Consider the following 22931-nt stretch of genomic DNA (forward strand, 5'->3'; position numbering starts at 1 on the left):
CAGGAGGGTAGAGGTAATATAATAAATGACTTTTCCCAAAGAAAGGAAAAGTTAGATAATATTGATAAAACAAATTTCTCCTGACTTAATTTTCACACTTACCTTGAGTTTGGAATTTGTTCTATTCTTGAGTTTTCTGTATTGTTTACTCTTCTGTGAAGTCACAGTCCTTTGTACACCTCATTTTTTCCAGGTTTTTTTTTGTCCCTTATAATCACTTAATATGAAGACCTCACAGGAAACAGTGGTTTTATTTTGTATTCAGTACTTGGATTTTAGTGTTGTCTACAGCCATACTTCTGGTTCTTGACTTGTGTTTTAATCACACAAATATTCACTGCAAAGAGTTAACTCAGAAACTCATAACAGATTGATGCTTAAAAAAAAATGGAATCTTCTGTTTATACAAAAATCTTTAAGAATACCTGTTCAGAAAGTAAAATAAAATTAGAACTTTTTTGAGATTTTTCTATAAATTATTACTGGCTTTTACTTGTTATTGACAAAGGAAATTTAACTTTCAGAAGTTAAGAATAAGGGCTGGAGAGAGCTCAGTGCACTGAATGTGTGCTTTGCATGCTGGAGGTGACGGTTTTGTCCCTGAAACCCCCTTCTCCCTAAGCTCTGCCCGGAGAAGCCTCTCAGCACAAAGCCAGGAACGCCCAAGTACTGTCAGGTATAACTCAAAAGAAACAAACACACGGGAATGAAGCTGACTGTTATATCCCAGCATCTTAGGAAATGTCTAGAAAGCAGATGTGTTCGTTCCTCAACAGTAAAGTCGGGAAGATAAATTATCACATAGCTCAAGAACCAAATTATTTTGCTTCTACATCTTCTAATCTGTTATGACCCTGTCTGTTAGTTTAGAAAGTGGCGACAGAAAGCATATGAACCTTGAGTTTATGAGATATTTTGGTTCTTTTTAAAGAACCTCATCAACAGTGATGAGGGCTGTTAAGCTCTCAGGGACATTTGTGCATAGCCTGAAGTTTGTCCTTGCACAGGGTGCTCAGCACTGCCGGGGAGTCTCCCCCATGTGAGGGGAAGGAGGTTCTGTGTGGTCCCACTTGCCACAAGGATCACGTGCAGAGCAGCCGTGTGCACTCGGGAAAAAATGAGCATTTGTGATCATTCTAAATAATATATCCTAATTTTAATCAGCAGGGTAAACCAGCACAGGGGACTGTTGTAACTGCCCAGTTGACTGTTTGAACTAACGCTGTTGTTTCCTGTCTCCTCCCTGTACCCCGCCCCTTTTCTTTTCCTCACAGCTCTATGCCATTCCCTGGTTTCTCACCATGTTTACTCGTAAGTACCATTTCCCCTTTTGCTTTCAATATTGTGTCGGCAATAGGACAAGGGCCATTCTTCCCCAGCAGAGTACATTTACGGCAGTACTCCATAGGTGGAACGAAACAAGTATTCTTGTATAATTTTGACATACTAGAGTTGGATAGAAAAATTGTTCTTACCGCTGAACATCAAAAAGAGTACGGAGATAAAAATCTTACATTTTGTGGCAGTCATTAAATCTCTTTGGTCTGATGAAAAAGAAACTGAGGCTGCCTGTAGTATTGACATGGAGTTCTTAGAGGTGAGTTTTATAAGCAAGGAGGCCTGGTTTGTTAGAGATCCTATGATAACAAATCCTTCTATTATTTCCTAATTTAGAATTTCCCTTAAATTCGGTTTATTATATGAGCATGTCATACTAGAACCAGTTACAGATGTCAGTTAGGTTGCAAATGCAGTGTCTGCAGGGGAGTGTATGCTCTGGCCTGGAGAAATACTCATGGCACTCTTAGTTGGGTTTTAAAAAGAGACAACATTGGGAAATTGGGCCAGGTGTGAGTTTCCAGGTGATAGAGCATTTGCCTTGCACAGATGGAGCCCTGGGTTGGAGTCCAGCGCTGAAGGGGCCTCACACACCAACAGGGGTAACCATGGGACTCTCAGCCAGGTCAGAGAGATGGGTCAGGGTTAAGGCATGTGCCTCTCATCTCATCGTCTCAACCCTAATTCTGTCTGCTGCTCTGCATATGGTCCCAGAACCAGGAGTCAGCCCTGAGCCCCTTCAGAGTGCAGAGCCAGGAGTTGGCCCTGAGTACCATCAGTGTCTTCACCCCCCTCCCCCAAACAAATTATGGGGAATTGCTAATTGAATTCATTGTTAGTAATGCAATGAATGAATCAGTTATTTAGTAGCAATGTCCTCCCGTTATTCATTGATTTGCTTGAGTGGGCCCAGTAACGTCTCCATCATGAGACTTGTTACTTTGTTTGGCATATGGAATACATCACGGGTAGCTTGCCAGGCTTTGCCATGCGGGCGAGATACTCTTGGTAGCTTGCCGGGCTCTCCAAGAGGGGCAGAGGAATCGAACTCAGGTCGGCCTTGTGGGCCGTGTGCAAGGCAAACGCCCTACCCTCTGTGCTATCGCTCCAACCCAAATCAGTTATTTAGGATGCATAATAGAAATGTAACTGAATCTAAAACATATGAAATCAAATGTTGGTAAATAGACTTATGAGAATAATGTAACTGAAAAATTCTAGGAAGAAGCAGAATAAATGTCACAGGGTTTCCAAGTTCCATAATGAAGGTTAGAAAATGCCACCAATTTGACCAAAGTAATTATCAAGGCTTTGAAGGTTTGCTTTTGTATTGGGTTTTCTTCCTCTTTTTTGGAGGGGTGGCAGGTGGCGCCCCCAGCACTGCGCAGAAGGCCCAGGGTCCCTCCCAGCTTTGCCCTGCCAGCCAGGTAAGCAGTGTGGAGCTATTTGCTGGGTCTCAGGCCTTCCTGCTGGTGCTCAGGGCCCATGGGACTAAACTGAGACACACTCAGGTCTGTCTGCTTGGTGCCAGGAGCGAAGCAGGGTCTGCTGCGTGCCAGGCCAGCACCTGTGTTGTGGCTCCCACTGTGGTACTTGACGGCGTGTTTCTGGGGGATGTGCCCATTGACTCCCCCAGCTCTGTGATGGACGGTCAGTCTGACACTGCCAAGGTCAAATCAGGCCCCCATGTGTCAGCTGCCCTCCCACTAATCCCCATTCCAGTCCCTGTCCATGATGCTCAGGGGTTACTCCTGGCTCTGCACTCAGGAATTATTTCTGGCAGTGCTCAGGGGACCATTTGAGATGCTGAGAATAGAACCTGGGTCAGCCACCTGCAAGGCAAATGCCTGACCCACTGTACTATATCTCCAGCCTCCCCTGTTCATTTTTCAAGACCCCTTAGGAGGCTTTTGACAAAGTCAGATAAACATTTTATTAAAAGTTCGGTATATCCTTCCGTGATACCCTTCCCCAAGAGTTTAGCAAAGTCGCATGTTATTTTGGTTTTGACGGTTCACGGCTGTGGTCTTCCAGATGTTTTCCCACTGCACAAGATCTTCCACCTGTGGGATACCTTGCTGCTGGGCAACTCGTCCTTCCCCTTCTGCATCGGGGTGGCCATCCTGCAGCAGCTGCGGGACCGGCTGCTGGCCAACGGCTTCAACGAGTGCATCCTGCTCTTCTCTGACCTGCCAGGTACAGGCTCGAGGGGGGCGCTCTGGGAGATGTAATAGGGACAGAGAGAGACACTCTTAGAGCAGTTTGCAAAAAACGCTTGCCCCCGCCCTAAGCACCTGCTCTCATCGTCGTCCCTCTCTGCGTCCAACTCAGCCCTTCTGCTGACCCCACACTGGGACACAGGCTCGGCAGGGTTCGCTTTTTTGTCAGGGATGACCCCGAAAGGGTGAAAGGGCTGGGCCAGGGGCAGCTGTGTATTTCCCTGCCCAGGACAGGCGCCTTCATCTCCCGCTGATAGGGCCCCATTAGAGGCTCTCGGGGAAGGTGTTGGAGAGTCTCTGTTTATACAGAGACTGGGTTCTGTGGCGGGGGGCGGTGGGGGGGGTTGGCTCTCCCTGCCCAGAGCTGTGTGCTTAGAGTTTGACAGTGGAGGGGCAGGAAGGCTGTCCCCCATGACACTGCAGGGGATTTCCCCCCAGGCCACATGACGGTGAGAGCTGCCCTGGGACCCTTCCAGGACAGAAGCTTCAGTGTCACACTAAGCTTCCTGGTGTGAGTGTGTGTGTGTGTGTGTGTGTGTGTGTGTGTGTGTGTGTGTGTACGTCTGCGTGTGTGTGTGTGTGTGTGTGTGTGTGTGTGTGTGTGTGTGTTGGGGGAAGGAGGGAGTGGTTTCCAAGCATAGAAATTCTACCTCCCCAGCATTTCACCGGCTCCATTATTTCTGCTGAGTTGATTGCTATTCATCATGTTTCCAGGCAAGCGCACGTGATCGTTGATAATAAATACACTTAAAGTTATTCAAGAGATTAATTTACCAGAGAACCCAAGACCCAAAGAAAGATACCTTGACATATATTTATAAAGCTCTCTCGGGAGGATGGGGGAGCCTACCGCCAACACTGGTTTTTATTTTTAGCAGATTGAACTCTACTTTACCATCTGTTGTTGTAAATCATTATCCTCTGAGGGAAATCAATAACAAAAATCCTTTAATTTATTTAAAACATCTCCACTTTAAAATAATTATCATCAACTTTTCAGCTCATCAGTTTTCAATTAAAGTCTGTTGTATCTCAGGGCCAGAGCGATAGGACAGCAGGTAGAGCACTTGCCTTGCATGTGGCAGACTCAAGCCCAATCCCTGGCACCCCACAAGGTCCCTTGAATCCTGCCAGGAGTGAGCCCGAGCACAGAACCGGGAGTCAGTCCCGAGCAACGCTGGGTGTTGGCCACTCCCCCACCCCCCCACCCCCATTAAGTTTGTTGTATCTTATATGAAAAGGTAATTTTTTTCTGAGCGTTTTTAAAATCAAATTATGTATTTTTTTATTTTCCTTTCGGTGCTAAACAGTATCAAAGAAGCTGCTTTCATAACTTAAAACATTATCTTTACCCTGCAGATGTTTTCTTGTCATCTCTAGTTTATCCAAATAAACAGGGTGATTAATTAAGATCGAAATAATGTTTCTGATTAGTACTAATATATCTCTGTCTACCTATTTGTTAAGAATTCTGATTGCATTTTCAAGTCAAGTAAATTCAGTGACTTCCTAAGTTTCACAAAGTAAATGCTCATTAAATAACGGTAAAGGATGTCAGAGAGTGGTAATTTGCTTATTAATTAAAGTAACATGATTTTGTCTGAGATCAGAGTCAGAAACTATTTTTTTGAGCTGATGATTTGGAAAGACAAAGCTCTCCCTGGAGTCTAGGCTGCCTGCTGGTCACCTTCATCTGGCTCATCAGGTCCTTGTTCAGTCTAAGAAAAATATCCATCGGATGAATTAAGGCTTTCAAAAGGGTTCAAGGAAACTTAATAATGAAAATGAGGTTTTCTTCACTTTTCTGTGTCGATTTGCTCAAGCGGGCCCAGTAACGTCTCCATTGGAGACTTTGTTGTTACTGTGTCTGGCATCAGTTTTGGTTATTTTTGTCCTTAGATATTTGTGTTTTTTGTGGGAGATCTTTAATTCATTTCAGGGATGGATTTGACAGCTAATATCTCCAGCTCTTATGAACAACTTTGTAAACCACAGGCTCTAATGGAAAAGGGAGAGTTAACAAGTGCAAACTCTGTGCTTATTACACCTGAGTTTGGTTTATACTCAACACATTGTTTGGGATGTCTTTACTGAAGAGCTGTCTTTTTTTTTAATCATTTAATGAGTTACAGAACTCATCTGATGAGTTCTACAATTGTGTTTGTTGCTGGAAGACACAGGAAAGTGCTTGTGGAAAGTCCTCAAAAGTGAGTCCAGTTTGTTACACAAAACTCAGAGAACATGGGCGCTGGAGCAATATCACAGCGGGGAGGGTGTTTGCCTTGCACGCGGCCGACCTGGGTTCGAGTCCCAGCATCCCATGGGGTCTCCCTGAGTACCACCAGGAGTAATTCCTGAGTGTAAGGCCAGAAGGAACTCCTGTGCATCGCCAGGTGTGGCCCAAAAAGAAAAAAGAAAAAGAACATGGCATCATAGTATAAGGGTGAAACTGACACTATGACAGGCAGGCAGAAATCAGCAAAATCAGCTGGCCTCGGGTTCCCTTACAGAACTAAAACAATTTCAGTTTCCCATCAAGAAACAGTGTATAACTAGCCAAGCTGAACCCACCTGGAAAGTTCCTGGGCCCAACAAGTGGGCTTAATCAATCATTATGCCCCAGTCAAAATGCCCCAGAATTTGTCTTTTGTTAACCCTAAAAGAATGAGTAGTATATGTAACCATAAACTGCTAATGAAAACTATTGTTTAACTATTGCCTGACCACCATTACCCTAGGCACTTGCCAAAACACCTTTGTTTGGTAACTGAGTAAGATTTCTTTCTGAAACAGTAAGGCATGTACTGCTTATGTCATCAAACCCTATATAAACTGTTTGCTGCCTAAAGTCATCGGATGAGATAGTTGATCCCAGTATACTGGAATAGAACTCCTGCCGCTTTTGCATTATTGAGTTCATGTTTCTGTCTGTCTCGCCGCCTGGAACCCAGAATCCCAGGCTTAACAATGGTTTCTGTGCCATATTTGAGAGAAGCAAGCTCTTTCCCTAAGTCAATCCCCAAACAGATGGGTTCCCTCTTGACTTCATGTCTATGGCGCCAGGACACAGGGACCTCAGAGTGCGGCTCTAGCACAAACAGCCATGGAAACTTGACTTCTGTTTCCTTAACTCTAATTATTTGATATGATAATACAACCCACATCCTATAGTTGTTATGCCAAAAAAATAAAAAGGATAAGCATGTTCAACAAAGTCTAACAACGCTTCACAAAGAGGAGGTGCCATCCACTTGCTTTCCTCGGTGTCCCATCGCTTGCCTTTCTCGTTTTTTCTACTCATCTGGTAGCCTTTCCTCTTCAGTAGGACAGGTGTTGTAGCCATCACCCTGTTTGGCTGTTTCATCAATGATTTCGATAGATCTCACAGATGTAGATTTCTTTGTTAGCAAATCTATTGGGAATTACCCAAGACATTGAGAAGCTTTCAGAGTTGAATGCGCTTTACGACTGAGAAGAGTATCTCTCCTCATTGCTCAGGAGAAGCAAGAATCATAGATATCACGGGCTGCTGTAGGTCTGAGTATTCCTGCCACTCGCTGCTGTGTAAACCGGGGGTTACAGTGAGGTTCTGTTTCTAGAGACAGGAAATGATCTGAGCTCAGCTCCCAGCTCTGGCACCAGTAGTATATGAATGCGGGTGAGTTTTTTCATTTCTCCTGAGAGAGTCATGCGCATTGAGACCATTAATAAGAGGTAAATAGTAGTAGCCTGCCTCAGAGTTATTACTGAAGGCCCAGAGATAACAGGCATCGTGTTCATGGTGCAAAAGCTGATACAGAGATTCCATCACCATTTTTGTTTCCTATTTTTAGAATATGTAAAGAGCATGTAATATTCAATGTATGCAAGCCCCCTCTTCTTTCTTTTAAATTAGTTGGAAGGTTCTTAAATCTTAAGGATAGTACACCGTGGAAAAGTGTTATTATTGTTGCCAAAAGTTGTTCCCCTCATTTACTGTTGCAGCCAGTGATACACGTGTGATACTACACTCCAAGGAAGTACAAGTGGTGCTAGAATGTTCTGCTAAAAGTTCTTGACATACATTGATATGTGTGTCATTTTAGCACCAGAGGAAATAACTATGAGAATAGTGTAGTTGGCGTTTCACATGCAATCTTAAAATAGTGGTGGGATATTTTGGAAGAATCTCTGGGTTGTCACATTTGCGTGCAGTGCTGCTGGAAACAGGCTGTGGTTATGTGTCTGGGTCACCAGCCTTATCCTAAATTGTTGGAGAAGTCTCTCTCCCTCACCTGGTTTCCTGTAACTATTCTGCTGTCAAGTCTGTACAGACATCTTTAAGACATATTTTTTGAGGATCTAGCCAAGCAGTTTTCACAGTATGATCGTCTGAGGGAAGCCAGGCTGGCGCTAATCATTTTGGCATCAATTTTTAAAGGAGGAGACATTGCCAGGTTTTCTTTCTTTTTTTTTTCCGGTTTGTTGATGCATATCCATTAACAGTGGGCAATTGATACATTTCTGGCATTATCTATGGTTGAAATCAATTCCAGGATATGCCCTCGTATTTGAGATAGAAACAAGTCTATCTCGAGACATTCTTCGACAGGAAGAATATTTAGAAGGAGGTCACAGATTTTGTTGAAGAAGATATAGCAGGAATTTTGTGAACGCTTGTGGGAAAAAAAAATACTCTCAGTTTATTCTCAGAGGACAAGAATTCTGCTAAGAGCATTCAGAGAAAGAGGGTGTGTCCCAGATATGTAGAATGCTTCAAAAGGAAATGCCAAGCATATAGAAGGAATATTTCCACTGTCTTCTCAGGTTGTTCAGGGGCCCAGAGCCCCTCCATGGTGCTTGCCACCAGCCCTGAGCACATCTGCTGCTCACACCACACCTGGTGACTCAGGGCCTCACCTATATGCTGCAGCAGATGGTGGGGGAGGGTTGTCACAACCGGTGTTTAGGGGGTCTTGGGGTGCAGGGGCCAGACCAGCACCAGCGTACTCAAGGCTTGAAACTTCCTCCTGAAGAAGCGTAGCCTGCCTCCCTTCTGGGGTACAAAGAGACAGAGCCAGGAGCAGATGGCATGGGGTGATGGTGGCCCCTGGCCCTGGGATCAGCATCGGGCAGGGGCGAGGCCCTTAGAGGTGATATTGTGATGTAGGGGCAAGGTGGGGCGATGGTGGTGGGCAGGTACAAGAATTTTGTACATCAACAGCACCAGCATTAAGGCCATTGTAGCCATGTCACCAAAAACTACCATGAGAACAGTGAATCGTTGGAAAGGAAAGTCTCACCTCATGGATGCAGGAAGAAGACAGCCCTTGGCCCACAAAAAGATGTGTTTTAGCTTGGTTGAAAGGGAACATTTTTTTCGGGCCGATCCGGCAGGAGGCGGGTGAGTTCCCCTCCCCACCCCAAGGACCCAACCTCAGAAGTCGAAAACCTCCAGAACCTTGTATGAGACATGTCATACCTCACACTACTAATATTCCAAGAGTAGTACACCACATTTAATGGGATGTTAAAGTAAAAGACACCAATCTTATAGGGAAATATATTTTTACAGACATGTACATATATGTGTGCTCGAGCTGGGTTCTATTCCTCCAGCCCTCTCGGAGAGCCCAGCAAGCTACCAAGAGTATCTCGCCCGCACAGCAGAGCCTGGCAAGCTCCCCGTGATGTATTCGATCTGCCAAACACAGTAACAACAAGTCTCATGATGGAGACATTATTGGGCCCGCTCAAGCAAATCGATGAACAATGGGAGGACAATGCAGTGCTACTATATATATATATATATATATATATATATATATATATACATATATATACACACACACACACACACACACATAAGGCTCAACCTTTATCAATATGTTAGTAATCTCTTATAGGACAGCTTAATGGCCCCTGGGTGAACGACAACAATCTTTATGCACTCTCCTCTAAGGAAACTCTTTGGATCAATTTCTGTTTTTTCATATCAATAAAAAACAAATTATTTTGGGTCTGCTTTGGGGCAGGGGTTGGGGTTTGGGATGGAAACTCCCAAAATATGATAGTGGGCAGGTGTCATGGTGGTGGGATTGATGTTTGAATATTAAATGTAATCAAATATTGTGAACTGCTTTATAAAAATAGTTTATAATGTGCTGCCGAGAGCATCGAAATTTATTTCAGGGATGTTTCCCCGGTGCCCGGATGCCTTTCCCTGCTGAGCTGGGAGTTGGAGGCCATTACTGAAATAAAGAGGCACTGTAGTATAGGGAGTGGGGAGAGGCAAGGTTCTTGGTGGGGGGGGTGGGGGGGGGGGCGATGGGCATGCTCAGGAAGGAAACCCAAGCCATGGCAGGGAGTGGAGAAGTCGAGTGTTTTGAGCAAGAGGGAAAGAGCCTGGGAAGGACAGAGACTGGAGAGTGGATGGGTATTTGTACAGGAACTTATAACCCACAGTGGGTTTTTATGTACATGTATTTGTGGAAATTTTTTCATTCTTTTCCAAATTTTTGAAAGAGTACCCCCCACCCCCAGCCTCCATGCCTGGCTGTCCTCACTGGGGCCCCTTGGAGGAAGGTGGGTTTGAGCTTCCCTCCCCACCCTGAGCTGAGCCCTGGAAGATGAAGACCTCTGGTTCCAGCCACAGCCATGCTTAAGACCACTCTCCACACGTTCGAACAAGCCTCATGCATGAAGAAACCGGCAGAGGAACCCAGGTGTGCGGGACCCGGGGCGTAGATCTCCAAGTCTGCTCGGATTGGGACTGGGGCTTCCTCCACCCAGATCCCTCATCTTCCAGTATGTAGGCATTATACCCACCAACTGCCCCCGGCGCCATGTAATCCCATCCACGGCCAAGACCCAGAGACTATAAAACCCTGCTCCCGGAAGCATTATCTAGTTCTTACTCTAGAGAACCTGGCAGGCTACCAAAAGTATCCTGCCCACACGACAGAGTCTGGCAAACTCCCCATGGCGTATTCAGTATGCCAAAAACCAGTAACAATGATGGGTCTTATTCTCCTGACCCTGAAAGAGCCTTGAATGTGGCACTTTTTAAAATCTCAGGGCTAGGACAAAGGAGACATTACTGGGGCCTGCTCGAGGCAATCAATGAGCAACAGGATGACATTGATACAGTGATACAGTGAAAAAAACCCATTAGGAGCCCAAAGACAAACATTCTTGATATCTCTGGTGCCTTCAGATAGCTCTGTTCCTTTTTAGGGATATCCACCATGAGCATAGGGAAGACCATGCTTGAGAGTTATTCGGAATTTATGTTTCCTGAGTTGTAGCCAGATAGAGCGGAGAGCTGGTTTAACAAGGAGAACAGTGACGCATAGTGTGTAGTTGTTCAGGGAGGGCTTTCTGTGATCACGCCGACAGGAGTTCGGACCATTTTACCTGAAGCTCAGAAACCATGAACTACCCATTCGTATTTTCTTTACACTACACGGTGTAGGTTTTCTCTACACTACACTACACTTACGCTACACGGTGCTAATGCGTGCTGAAGTGCAGCTCCAGGGATTGTTAAAAAACAATTGCAAGGGAAATTAAAGATGGAGATTTTACCATATCCATTAAAAATTTATTCATTAGCTTTAAGATTCAGACAGAATAGTAAATTCTTATATGCTCAGAACTCACCAAGCATGGAAGAGAAGAGTAATTTGTTTTCATTAACATGATGGGATGGTCACTAAAATAAAAACCATGAAACTTTACTTGCAAAATATCATTAGGTGATAACTGCCTGTGTTTGGGGAAAAATACTGTGTTTTCTTATGGAAGAGGGTGAACTTTGAAAGCAGACATTAGAATGCATGTACTTCCCAAGCTGAAGACAAGTTTTGATGAAAAACATGATTCCTGAGGAATGACTGGTACCCAGCCAAATTGAAAGATGATTTTTAGGGAGCCACAGGAATTCACCTATGTAACTATCTCTGGAGCTCTCTGCCACTTCTGAAGCTCCCTACTCAATTTGTAATATGTAGGTATTTCATAAATGAAAATGCAAGATTTTCCTTTGTGTTGGAGAGGTACAATGAAAAATAAGATGAGGTTTATTAGAATTTCCTATTTACCTTGAAAACTGAGAGTGATTAGTAGTAGTATAGCTTAACCCCAGATGAAGGCTGCAGGATCAAATAAGGCCCGCTCTTTCCATTATCATTTGTTTTGGGGTCACAGCAAGCTCTGCTCAGGACTTACTCCTGGCTCTGCACTCAAGGATCATTCCTGGCATGGCTCGGGTCTCAAGACCATATGGAATGCCAAGGGTGGAAGCTGGGTCAACCATGTGCAAAGCAAGCACCCAACTCTCTGTATTATCTTCCCAGCTACTGCTACTTTAGACTGGTATCGTTCACCATAGTTTGTTTCAAGGTATCAGTGATGGCATTTGCTTATTTTTGTCTTACTCTGTTTATCATGGGTCTTGTGTCCACAAAAACACCTAAACTATACAGCAAACTTTTCACTTTTGAAGTATATTAAGAAGCAGTCATTAAGAAGCCATCAACCTCAAAAACAATTAAAAGTCAGAAAGTGATTATGTTTAAGTAAAATTTCAAAATGTCAGAAAGAATGTTTAAAATTTCCCTGCAGACCCTTTTGGTGGATAATGCAGGTAGGACCCCAAGGCCAAATCATACACTCCCATGACAGTATGTTGAGCCATCTGTGATTGTGTTTAATGACCTAATGATGAGCTGGAGCGATAGCACAGTGGTAGGGTATTTGCCTTGCAAGCGGCCAACATGGTCGACCCTAGTTCGATTCCTCTGCCCCTCTCGGAAAGCCCAGCAAGCTACTGAGAGTATCTCGCCTGCACAGCAAAGCCTGGCAAGCTACCCATGACATATTCGATATGCCAAACACAGTAACAATTGTCACAATGGAGACATTACTGGGCCCGCTCAAGCAAATCAGTGAACAACGGGAGGACAGTGACAGTGACCTAATGATGCTCATGGATTCCAGGCTTGTCCTCTTGTCTCTACCTACTCTTGTATCCCTTTACAAAAGCCAAAGTCATCTGCGGTGCTTTCTGCCTGAAATGATGGGTCTTCAGCAAAGTGAAAAATAATCTCTTGCCCTCTAAGTGTGCAGTGCTTGAGTGTGAGTCAAAACCAAATAAAATAATTAGTAGACTAAAGGAAAAAAAGAAGAATAAAATACCATTGCACCAGGCTCATCGTTCACTATTGTAGAGCATCAAGAAAACAACTAGAATTTTATTTTACTTTATTATACAAAATGACTTTAATTACTTTGAAAATCGAAACTTTTAAACGTTTAATACAATTATCGGTCATGTGAAAAATGCTTATTGAACTTGAACGCAAGGTTCTAGTTGCCCCCAAATATCAGACTCCTGATTTGTTTTGTGTCACCAGTAAGTGTGAAAGAAGAAAGAGTGAGTGATGGCAGCTTCTGACCTGGTGCTAAATCTTCCAGCTGGGGCTTTGTTCTTTGCTCTGAAGTGTGCTGTGTGCCATTGTCGACACAGCTGCTTGCCTCGTAGTGCCGACCTGCTCAGCTGCTAAATGATAAAGACAATTATGTTGAGAATAGAAAACAGTTTAAATATCCATATATCCGTAATGCTTATTGCGTTTCGTATTTATTCCTCACTTTATTGTAGGCATTAAGCAGCAGAGATGATAGATGCTGAGCAAAAGTGCCGGTAATTGCATGCATATATCATGAACTGAAAGGGAATTCAAGAAGGAGCCCAGTAACATATTGTACTGTCCTCTCCTCCTTAGGCTCTGTAACCATGGGTGTTTGCAAAAATATTTCTTTCAGTAGGAAGACAAATATTTACTGACTTTCTACTGGGAATATGTGGATACGCATTTATGTATACGTATGTGTATAATTGATAATCTTGCTGTTAGCTTATTGTAGCACTGTAGCACTCTTGTCCCGTTGTTCATCAACTTGCTCAAGTGGGTGCCAGTAACGTCTCCATTCGTCCCAGCCCTGAGATTTTAGCAGCCTCTCCTTTCTCATCCTTCCCAACACTGCCATATAGGAGGCTTTTTCAGGGTCAGGGGAATGAGCTCCATTATTGTTACTGTTTTTGGCATATTAATAAACGACTAGCTGATATGCCAAAACAGTTTACTAATATTATTATTTTTTACCCTGGAAAATCTTGTGTAATTATCTAAAGCTAATCTTGTGGTACCATGTAATTATAGCTTATACGTCCAACTTGGGTTCTATTCATTTCATAGTTTTGCCTCCTGGTTCCAGTAAGTCGCTTGAGAGACTTGTCCATGAGTTCCTTCATTTTTTGAGTAAGGGAATTAAATTTCAGGCACAGAATTGCACTGCAGAATCAACCAGAGTTGGAATTCAGTGACTATTAGACCTGTGGATCTATTCCTGCACTTTAATGGAGGTGGGAAATAGGACAAAGTTGAGGCGGTGAGTGGAAAGATACTAATGGTGCTTGAAAGATACTAATTTTTGTACCTGTTAATTTTGATCATGCACAAGATACTTTTGTGAGACATCTAGATTGAAAAGCTGAAGCACTGGTCGAAGTTTTGAGTGACTAGATGACAAATACAATTTGAAGATTGTGCAGAAACTAAAGTTTTCTCTGCTGTCCTTGTTTTCCTCTTCTTGGATTTCCCTTGAGACTCTGTCTTAAATAAAATCTGCTCCATGGAGTTCTTCCCTTGTATTCCTTGTTGCTTCTCAGTGTCCCTACTGACATGCAGTCTTGGTGCTTTGTATTCTTTGGAGTATGTCTCAGTTGCAGATTGTGGCCTCACAAGTCCCCTCCTAATGGCCCCCCACCCCATAGAAATGAGGGGTGGGGTGAGACTAAATGTGAGAATTGCCCTTTCCCCAGATCACACAGGCTTTCATAAAATAGTTTCCTTTGAAAACTGTGGATCTTGTTTGGGAGCCAAGATTTGTGCTCAGGGGATTTCTCTGGCTCAATGCTCAGGTGTCCCGCCAGGAGGTCTACAGGACCATTTAATGCTGCGGTCAAGCTTCCTTTCCCTTTGGTTTTCTTTCTTTCTTTCTTTCTTTCTTTCTTTCTTTCTCTCTCTCTCTCTCTCTTTCTTTCTTTCTTTCTTTCTTAGAAAATTTGCAGTTGCTGCTCTAGTGTCCTTCTCTTTGTTCATGCCATGGAGATCTTTCAACAGATTTTACTTCAAGATTTTCTGTTCCAGTGTTTCTAATTAGTACTTTGTCTGCATCTCTCTGTTCATTCACTTTCAGCCCTTAAACATATTTGTAATGACTATTTTAAAGTCCATGCCTACACATTTCATCTTACATGGAGTGTTCTGTGACTGTGTCTAGCAACCTGTTTCTGTTCATCCTTAATCACACTTTCCTGCTCTGAAGATCTAATTTTAGTTTATATGTAGTAACTCTGATCCCTGTAAGAATCTACCTTTTCTTCCTTGGAGTCCCGAGTCCTGTCTTCTGCACAGCCCATATTGAGTGGGCTCTTCTGTTCATGGTTACCTTGTTTTGGAGGCAGTCATTTTTCACTGTTAACTCCCTCCAAGAATGGGGCCCATGTGCCAAGGCTCTTCACTGAATGCCCACAATGCCCACAGGGCGCTAGCGCTGCATGGTCCAAACGCCAACATGTCTCGGCAGCTCCCATCTTGATGGCCCCTCAGACTGCACACTACGCCTGATTCAACGGGTCCACATTCACTTTAGCTCAGTTCTGATCAATATACAGCAGCTTGAGCAAACAGACACATTGGCTTGAGCCAGTGACACTTGGAACTAAATGTAGGCGTGTCAGCCCTCCCATCGTAAGCTCCGTTTCAAAAGCTAGACTGCACTTAGAGAATGTGTGCAATGTAGGTGATCTCTGGTTTTGACAGTTTTGCATCTCTCTTTTCGAGTTCACGGGGCTTTAAAGCTTTTCAAAATTTTATAGAAATATCACAACTACAGCAGCGGATTTTCATGAGGGTTTGTCAGGAGATTCTTGCAGGGAGGCAAGAACCTAGTGTAACCTCGGCCAGAGAACAGCCCTTCTCTGCTCAGAGAAAGCCAGCATCCTCGAGCTCTGAGCTCTCAGCATTGCAGCAGTGCTCACGGGGTAGTGATAGAGGGAAAGAGCCCATGCTTTGTGGGCCAGGCAGGAGGAAATGGGTGTGGGGCCAGTCGGCCAGTCCGCAGGACACATACCGAAGCCACTTTCACTTCCAGTTCTCTGGGAAGTCCCAGATAATTAGGGGACTTTCCTCATTGTCTCCGTTTGCTCTTGGAGTAGCAGACACAGTGAGGTGTGTATTCCTCACGATGACATCAACCACTGGCGACTTTACTGTACAGTGCAGGATATTATTTATAAAAGAGGTTGTAGGTCAAATCGTCACTTATTTGTAGTCTGAAATGATTTAGTCTAGCAGCTTCAGAAGTTCGGTTCTGGCTTTCCTAGGAGCTCATGATTTATCTATCTGTTGACTGTACTCCAGTTCAGAGCATGTGTTTCCAGCGGCATTGGCATTCGGTTTTGGTATCACAGTTACCTCACTGCACCAGCGTCCGAGTCCCCAAGACCCCCCTCCCCCTGAGGCTGTTCTCAGCTACAGTAATGGCAGTGCTGAAGGGTAATGAAACCCCCCGGGTAAAATTCTGGTGTTTCTTCTCTAACCTAATTTTTTCTCTTTGAAGAAAACTAGAAACCTGATTTCTTGAACATGTTTAAAGACTTTGAATGTCACCTCTCTCTGGAGACTGGAGCACAGTAGAGGGAGGGCACTTGCCTTGGACACGGCCAACCCAGGTTCAATCCCCAGCACCCCATAAGATCCCCCAGACCCCACCTGGGGTGATCCCTGAGGACAAGACCAGGAGTAATCCCCGAACACAGCCAGGTGTGACCCTGAAAGCAAAATAACAAATATCACCTCCTCATTTCAGCAAGCCCTGTTTGTGACTGTCATTTGGCTGTGCAGAGTCATTTCTGTCTTCATGGCTCTTTGTTCCCTACTTGCCCCACGGAGACAGCCAGTAACTATGGGTTCTGGGCCCCCCCACTTCATGCTGTCTAGAGGAAAGTGGGCTGGGCTGTATCCTTTAGAAATTAGTTCAGCATCTCTGAGATACGGTAGTCATGGATAAGGATAAAGAAACTGAGACTGAGAAAAATCATTTCTCGCAGAGTTACTAAGTCCCACACAGTTTGGAATTAAACTCAGGAAACCTTAATCCAGGTTCTGTGCTTTCCTCCCAAAGCATCCCCGCCACAGAGTCAGGTGCTGGGGAGAGAAGAGCAGTGCCTTCCGGTGAGAGGGAGGCTGCTTCAGAATGATGCACAGTTGAGCGCACGGCTGGCTGAATATTTTGCATAACATTTTGGTCATGATGAAGTGCGCTGGAAGGAATTTCAGATGAAGCGGTGACAGGGGCCCAGTGAGTGGAGAATGGGCCATGTGCCAGTGCTAATCACCAGGGTGTCTCGGGGCCAGTGCCTCCATGTTCTCAGACTCTCTGCAGCCCCTTCTGCGACTCATTGGGGTGCAGCAGGCACAGGAATGCCTTTCCCACTGCTGCAACTAAAGAACTGGACTGTAGCCTCGCATCTGGGTCACTGATGTGACATCAGGCTTCCTCCAGGTGACACGCGTCCGGTCAGCTTGAGTGGTGCAGTTGCAATACCTAAGGCCCCAAATTCTTTTCCTGTGGGGATTAAACAGTGTTAAGGGGATAAACCCTTTAAGATGACGGGCTTCTCCATTCTTGACTGCAACTGTTTATCTTAACTGTATTAATTGGGAGGTTTTTTTTTTAATGAATTATGTATATCCATTTCCATCTTAAGTAGAGGGGGAGTCCATCTTAAACTTTGCTTTTTCTTCTAGTTGGTTTTCATGTCTTTCTCCTTGTAAAGTTGATATTATTGCAGGGCTTGGTTAAAACACACACATACACATTTCACTGTATTAGCTGTTGCTCAAATAAACAGAACCATGTCTCAAAACTTTAATGTTTTATAGATTTTTGCTAAGAATGGTGTATGAGGTAATAAAATCAGACCACTGTACTATGGAAGTAGCATGATACTGGCAGACATTCCTAACAGCAGATAGAGGAGTATGTGCTTGCATAACTGCTCTTCCAGACCTGCTGGCCTGACCCAGGATCTAAATGCATTGGGTCATGCGTGGGACTCATCAGCGACTTCAAGCATCCGGCTCATCACAGCCCACTTAGCGTTATGGGTCCCTCAGCTTCTTGCACCTACATCTCCCATTCACCAGATATTGGAGTGACGACAGAACTCATGGGCACGAATCGATCCGAGCGGTACCCGGGCTCGCTGGGATGTCCATCACCCACCCCAGTGCCCCATGCCCGGGGCTGCCCGCCTTGCAGAGTGCACTCTGTGTTTTCCAGAGAGGGCGATGGGTCTGTCCCAGAGGGGCTAACACAAGCCCAGCGGGTGGCAGAAGCTCCAGGTGCAGTGGAAGGTCTGCTCTGTGTTTGGACACTAAGAACTCCAATTTCCAGGGGTTGCTGAGAAGGGGGAAGTAGGCTAAAATTAGATTGGAACCTCTGCTTTCAATACATGAGCCATGCACCAATACAGACTTTTTTTTTTCTGTTCAACAGAATCATAGGCATTCTCTTTATCTCCTTAAACATAAACTACAACAGGACAAGCAAAAACTTTAAAACTGAACAAATAAACAGAACTCAGATGATAACACGTGTCTTTGCTTTTAGCTGGGAAGACAGCCAAGTGATACGTGTTTTGGGATTAATTTTTTTAATTTTATTTTTTCATAAAGTTGTTCACAATAATTGATTGCATCCAATATTTTAACACCAATCCCACCACCATTACAAACCTTCCCACCACCGTTATTTCGAATTTTCCCACCACCACTCAAGCCTTCCCCACAGGCAGGTGCTAGATAATTTATTTTGTATTGCTTGTTATGAATAGCATGAGCTGTTGTGCTTTTGCGGCTGTGAGCTCCTAGAATGCTAAAATTTTAAATAATTGGGGTCTGGAGACATCTCTGCAGCGAGCTGCCCGCTTCCAAGATTCATTTGTGAGTCTCTGGATCATGGCTGTTAATGCGCTTAAATGGCACCAGGAGGCAGTTTGTGGATATGACAATCCAGACCCTGAAGGGGTGGGGAGAAGGGAAGGAGTGCCCCGTCCCCCATCCCTTGAGGCCTGGAGTTTACAGTCACTGGTCCTCCGTACCTGGGATTTTCAGCCAATACAGAATTGACCTCAGCGCCTAAATGTGCAAACCCCACATTTCAGAGAGGAATAGGGAACTTGAGCCCAGTGGACAGCATCTGTACCTTTTCTTCGTCGTTGCTCTGAGTTAGCACAGGACCCTCGGTGGGGGACCAAGACCATCTGCCATTTACCCATGTTCAGGACACAGAGGGGAGACGGAGAGTGCTCAAACCCCCTCACCTGTGTCAGCTGCTGCACTCCTGCCCTTCCCCCTCCCCCTCTCCAACCAACGCCCTCACTCACCTTCACATCTGCTAAGGCCCAAAGAGGAAACAGTCCCCTCAAAACACAGGAGCCTGGGGCCAGGGGCACCGGACAGTGGGGAGGGTATTTGCCTTGTGGGGCTGACCCGGGTTTGGTCCCTGGCACTGCTGAAGGCTTCTGGAGTTCTGCCAGGAGTGAGCACAGCCAGGGGTGTCCCAGAAAAGCAAACCCCAAAACAAAACAGAAAAGCGCATCTGATCCAGAGCAAGGAGTACCTTTACTTGTACCTTCTGGCCTGCGATGGTCACATTTCAGAACTTCCCTTAACCAATATGTAAGACAAAGGAGGCATGCTGAATTGACATTTTAACAGATTTTTTCACTGTCATTTTTATACCTTCCTTAGTAGATGGAAGTAAAATATCTAGTATTCTTTTCCAGAAGTCATGGTGAATTAACATCAAGGTTTTTTTTTCTGCCTACCTTTAAATTCCGACCTCCCCTCCCATGGGCCTCTGCTTAACTTTGAAAAGGTAAAAATATTTGAGTAAATGTGGCAGATTTTTAAGTGAGGAGATATATTGCATTCCATGGTATTTAAACAATGATATGATTAAAAAAATAGAAATTGCGCTGTGCCTATATATTTAGGTGTGTAGATAATACCAAGTGACGCATATAAAATATGTGCAATGGTTACATGTGCAAATGTATGTGTCTGTGTGCCTACTTAGTCATACAAAATACTCCTCGAGGCTTCGTTCGTAGACCTGCTCCTGTATGTCTGCTATTTTCTGCTCACCTGTTTTCTTCCTTATCGTCCTCTTGCCATGGTTGGGTATGTGCGTCTAGGATTGTGTTGATGACCTGGACCTGAACCACAAATCTAAGTTTTCTCTTTGGAATCTTTTTCTACCTAGAGATTGACATTGAGCGCTGTGTGCGAGAATCCATCAACCTGTTCTGTTGGACCCCCAAAAGTGCTACGTACCGGCAGCACGCTCAGCCCCCCAGGTCGGGCCCTGATGGGGGTACAGGCAGGAGCTCCACCCCCTATTTCTCCACCGAGTGTCCAGATCCTCCAAAGACAGACCTGGTGAGTGTCAGCAGGGCTGGCCTGGCCTGTGGTCTCTCCTCAGCCGTAATGTTCATGGTATCGTCACTTTCACTCTTCACAGAGCGATGTATTAATACACGATGATATTCATCCAAGTGTTTCAGAAAAATCTTCCATCTGCTTGATTATATAGTTAGGATTGTTTTTGACATATTCCTCTGAGTAGCAAGTTTTGTGTTTTTCTATGCAGTCATATCTGTTTATATCATAACTAGGAGAATAACAGAAGCAAAGAGGAAAAATGATAAAGACTGATGCAATTGAATAAAAATGTGCACTTACTACCTATCGGTTAATCATATAGCATTTTAAAAACTATGTCATTCAAATTTTTCAGTATTTCCATTCTAAACACATGACTTTATAATCTGTCAGGTATATTATTACATTTATTTCAGATATTCTAATATTCTTGTTACTGTGTTTGGCATATTGAATATTAGAACATCTTAATTCCATGAAATTGAATTTCAGTAATAAGTAATAGAGAGTTCTTACATGCCTTCATTTGTTCATTAGGTTAGGCCTTAGGTTGTCAAAAGAATTATTTCAGTGGTAAATAAATTTGATATCATGTATGATAATGCAATAGATTATGTAGCTATACTTTTTTGGTAGTTAGGTAGTTTTTGTCAGACACAAAATATCTTGATATCGTGTCTGATTTTCTTCTGTGATTCTTTTTGCCTTCCAAAATATTTCAGGGTGTGTGTATTTTTGTTTCCTGTCAAGATCAAGCTAAAGACACTTATAAATATGACCCTAGTTGTAGTGGGATGCAAAGAAGTTTTAGTAATTGTAGTCAGTGTTTCCAGAAATGTATTTAATAAAGAGTGAAACAGTTACAGGCTATATATGTGAGAATTAAAAGAAGACATTTCAAAGCATTCCAATAAGTAAGGCTTGAAAAACAAAGCTCTATGCTAATAAATAATTATTTGTATATTTAGTTTTCCTGGGCTGGAGCAGTAGAACAGTGGGTAGGGCATTTACCTTGCACGCGACCGACCCGGGTTTGATTCCTCTGCCCCTCTCAGAGAGCCTGGCAAGCTACCGAGAGTATCCTGCCCGCACGGCAAAGCCTGGCAAGCTACCCGTGCTGTATTCAATATGCCAAAAGCAGTAACAACAAGTCTCACAATTTTTTGTGGGACGTTACAGGTGCCCGCTCGAGCAAATCGATGAACAACAGGAGGACAGTGCTACAGGGCAGGGCTACAGTGCATATAGTTTTCCTAAGGTAGACTACACCACCTCAGGACCACGATACCCTCCATCTCTGGAAATGTCCCCGAGATACCGTTGTGTCTGCCTACAAGAGTCGAGCACAAGATTCACTTAGTAGCTGAGGGTCCTCCTAGGTGATTTAGATGGTGCCATAACCTTGGTACTTTGAAATTTAGTAGTTCCATGTAAAACCCTATGCCATGGTTTTCTTTTCAGTTTTAAAAATGTTTTCTTTCCATTTATGAAAAGCATCAGACTTTTCATAAAAGTAGAGAGCCTTTGTCAATGAACAGATTTTAGGAAACTGTAACTGTTTATAATGAAGAGCGTAAGGAATAAGCAGAGATGTTTTCAATAAAGCTGAGCCAAGAGTTTGGGAAATTGAATAGCAGTAATATTATTGGGAAAATAATATTTGCTGAATATTTGATGTCTACTTAGAAGTCTTTTAGGTTTTCAAATATAGATAAACATGTCACTTAATTTCCATAATAAAATGTAATAAAATTTTAGTTATTCCTTTATTATAACGGGAACATGAAACCTGCTCAGAAAGGAATCACTCACTTATACCACTAGCAACTAGTAGCACAAAATTACGGTACTATTATTCGATATGCCAGACACAGTAACAACAAAGTCTCCAATGGAGATGTTACTGGGCCAGCTCGAGCAAATCAATTATTATGAAACTGCAGAATGTGTTTTTTATGTTAAAATACAATTCACAAACCAATGCCACTCTTTCAACAGGTGAAATTCTGTTGTTTTTAGCATATTCACCCTGCCGTGCCATTCTCACTACTGTCACATTTCAGAAAATGAGATCACTGCCCACCCCAGACCCTCCTTGCCATCAGCAGTGTTGATTCACAGCAAACTAGGGAGATTTAGCTTGAACTAGTTCATTGATTTCCCTGCCTCCACAGAGCTAAGGCTCCTTCACTTTCAACATCCCCCAGGATGCTGTGCTTGCTCTAACTGATCAGCCCGTGGTGGAATCCCTGCTGTCCCTTCAGAATCTACAGTGTAGCTTGGGATTTTCTTATCTTGTACCGCCTGTGGGTTTAGACACAGTACAGATGACTCGTGCCTGCCATTATCATTCCCAGAGTAATCCCTCTGCTCTGTGCTGGGTTGAAGAGAGAGTACAGGGGGAGGGTGCCCTCATGTAGCCAATGCTGGTTTGATCTCCAATACCTCAAGTGGTTCCCTGAGCCCCACCAGGAGTGATCCCTGAGCTCAGAGCCAGGAGGTGGCCCTGAGTACTGCCAGGTGTGGCCCCCAAACAAACAAAACTTCCTCTGAGTCCTACCTGTTCATCCTTCCTGGCACCAGCCCCTGGGAACCACTGGTGATGCCAGCAGTTAAAGGGTTAACCTTCTTCCAGTTTTAACTTTGTATCTTAAAGAGTTGGAATCATGAGATAGAGAGTGGACAGAGTAACTTCTTTCATTCAATAAGTTTTGGGGCTTCTTCTATGTCCTATAGCTCATTTTTATCAGCACTAAATAATCATGAACGATCGGTTTGAGGCTCTTCGTGTTCCTAGAATGAACAGACACCATTG

At 43.9% G+C, this 22931-nt stretch overlaps 1 protein-coding gene across 1 annotated transcript in view; it reads left to right on the forward strand.

Annotated features, from left to right (window-relative positions):
- Positions 1–22931, forward strand: part of TBCK (TBC1 domain containing kinase) — a 169397-nt gene that overhangs the window by 99022 nt on the left and 47444 nt on the right. The window contains exons 21-23 of the mRNA XM_056114054.1: positions 1275–1311; positions 3373–3534; positions 19938–20113. Coding sequence (XP_055970029.1) covers positions 1275–1311; positions 3373–3534; positions 19938–20113 — 375 coding nt within the window. The remainder of the gene's footprint in view (positions 1–1274; positions 1312–3372; positions 3535–19937; positions 20114–22931) is intronic.

This window comes from Sorex fumeus, unplaced genomic scaffold, assembly GCF_029834395.1.
Source record: "Sorex fumeus unplaced genomic scaffold, SorFum_2.1 ptg000024l, whole genome shotgun sequence".
In the NCBI taxonomy this organism is placed as follows: domain Eukaryota; kingdom Metazoa; phylum Chordata; class Mammalia; order Eulipotyphla; family Soricidae; genus Sorex; species Sorex fumeus.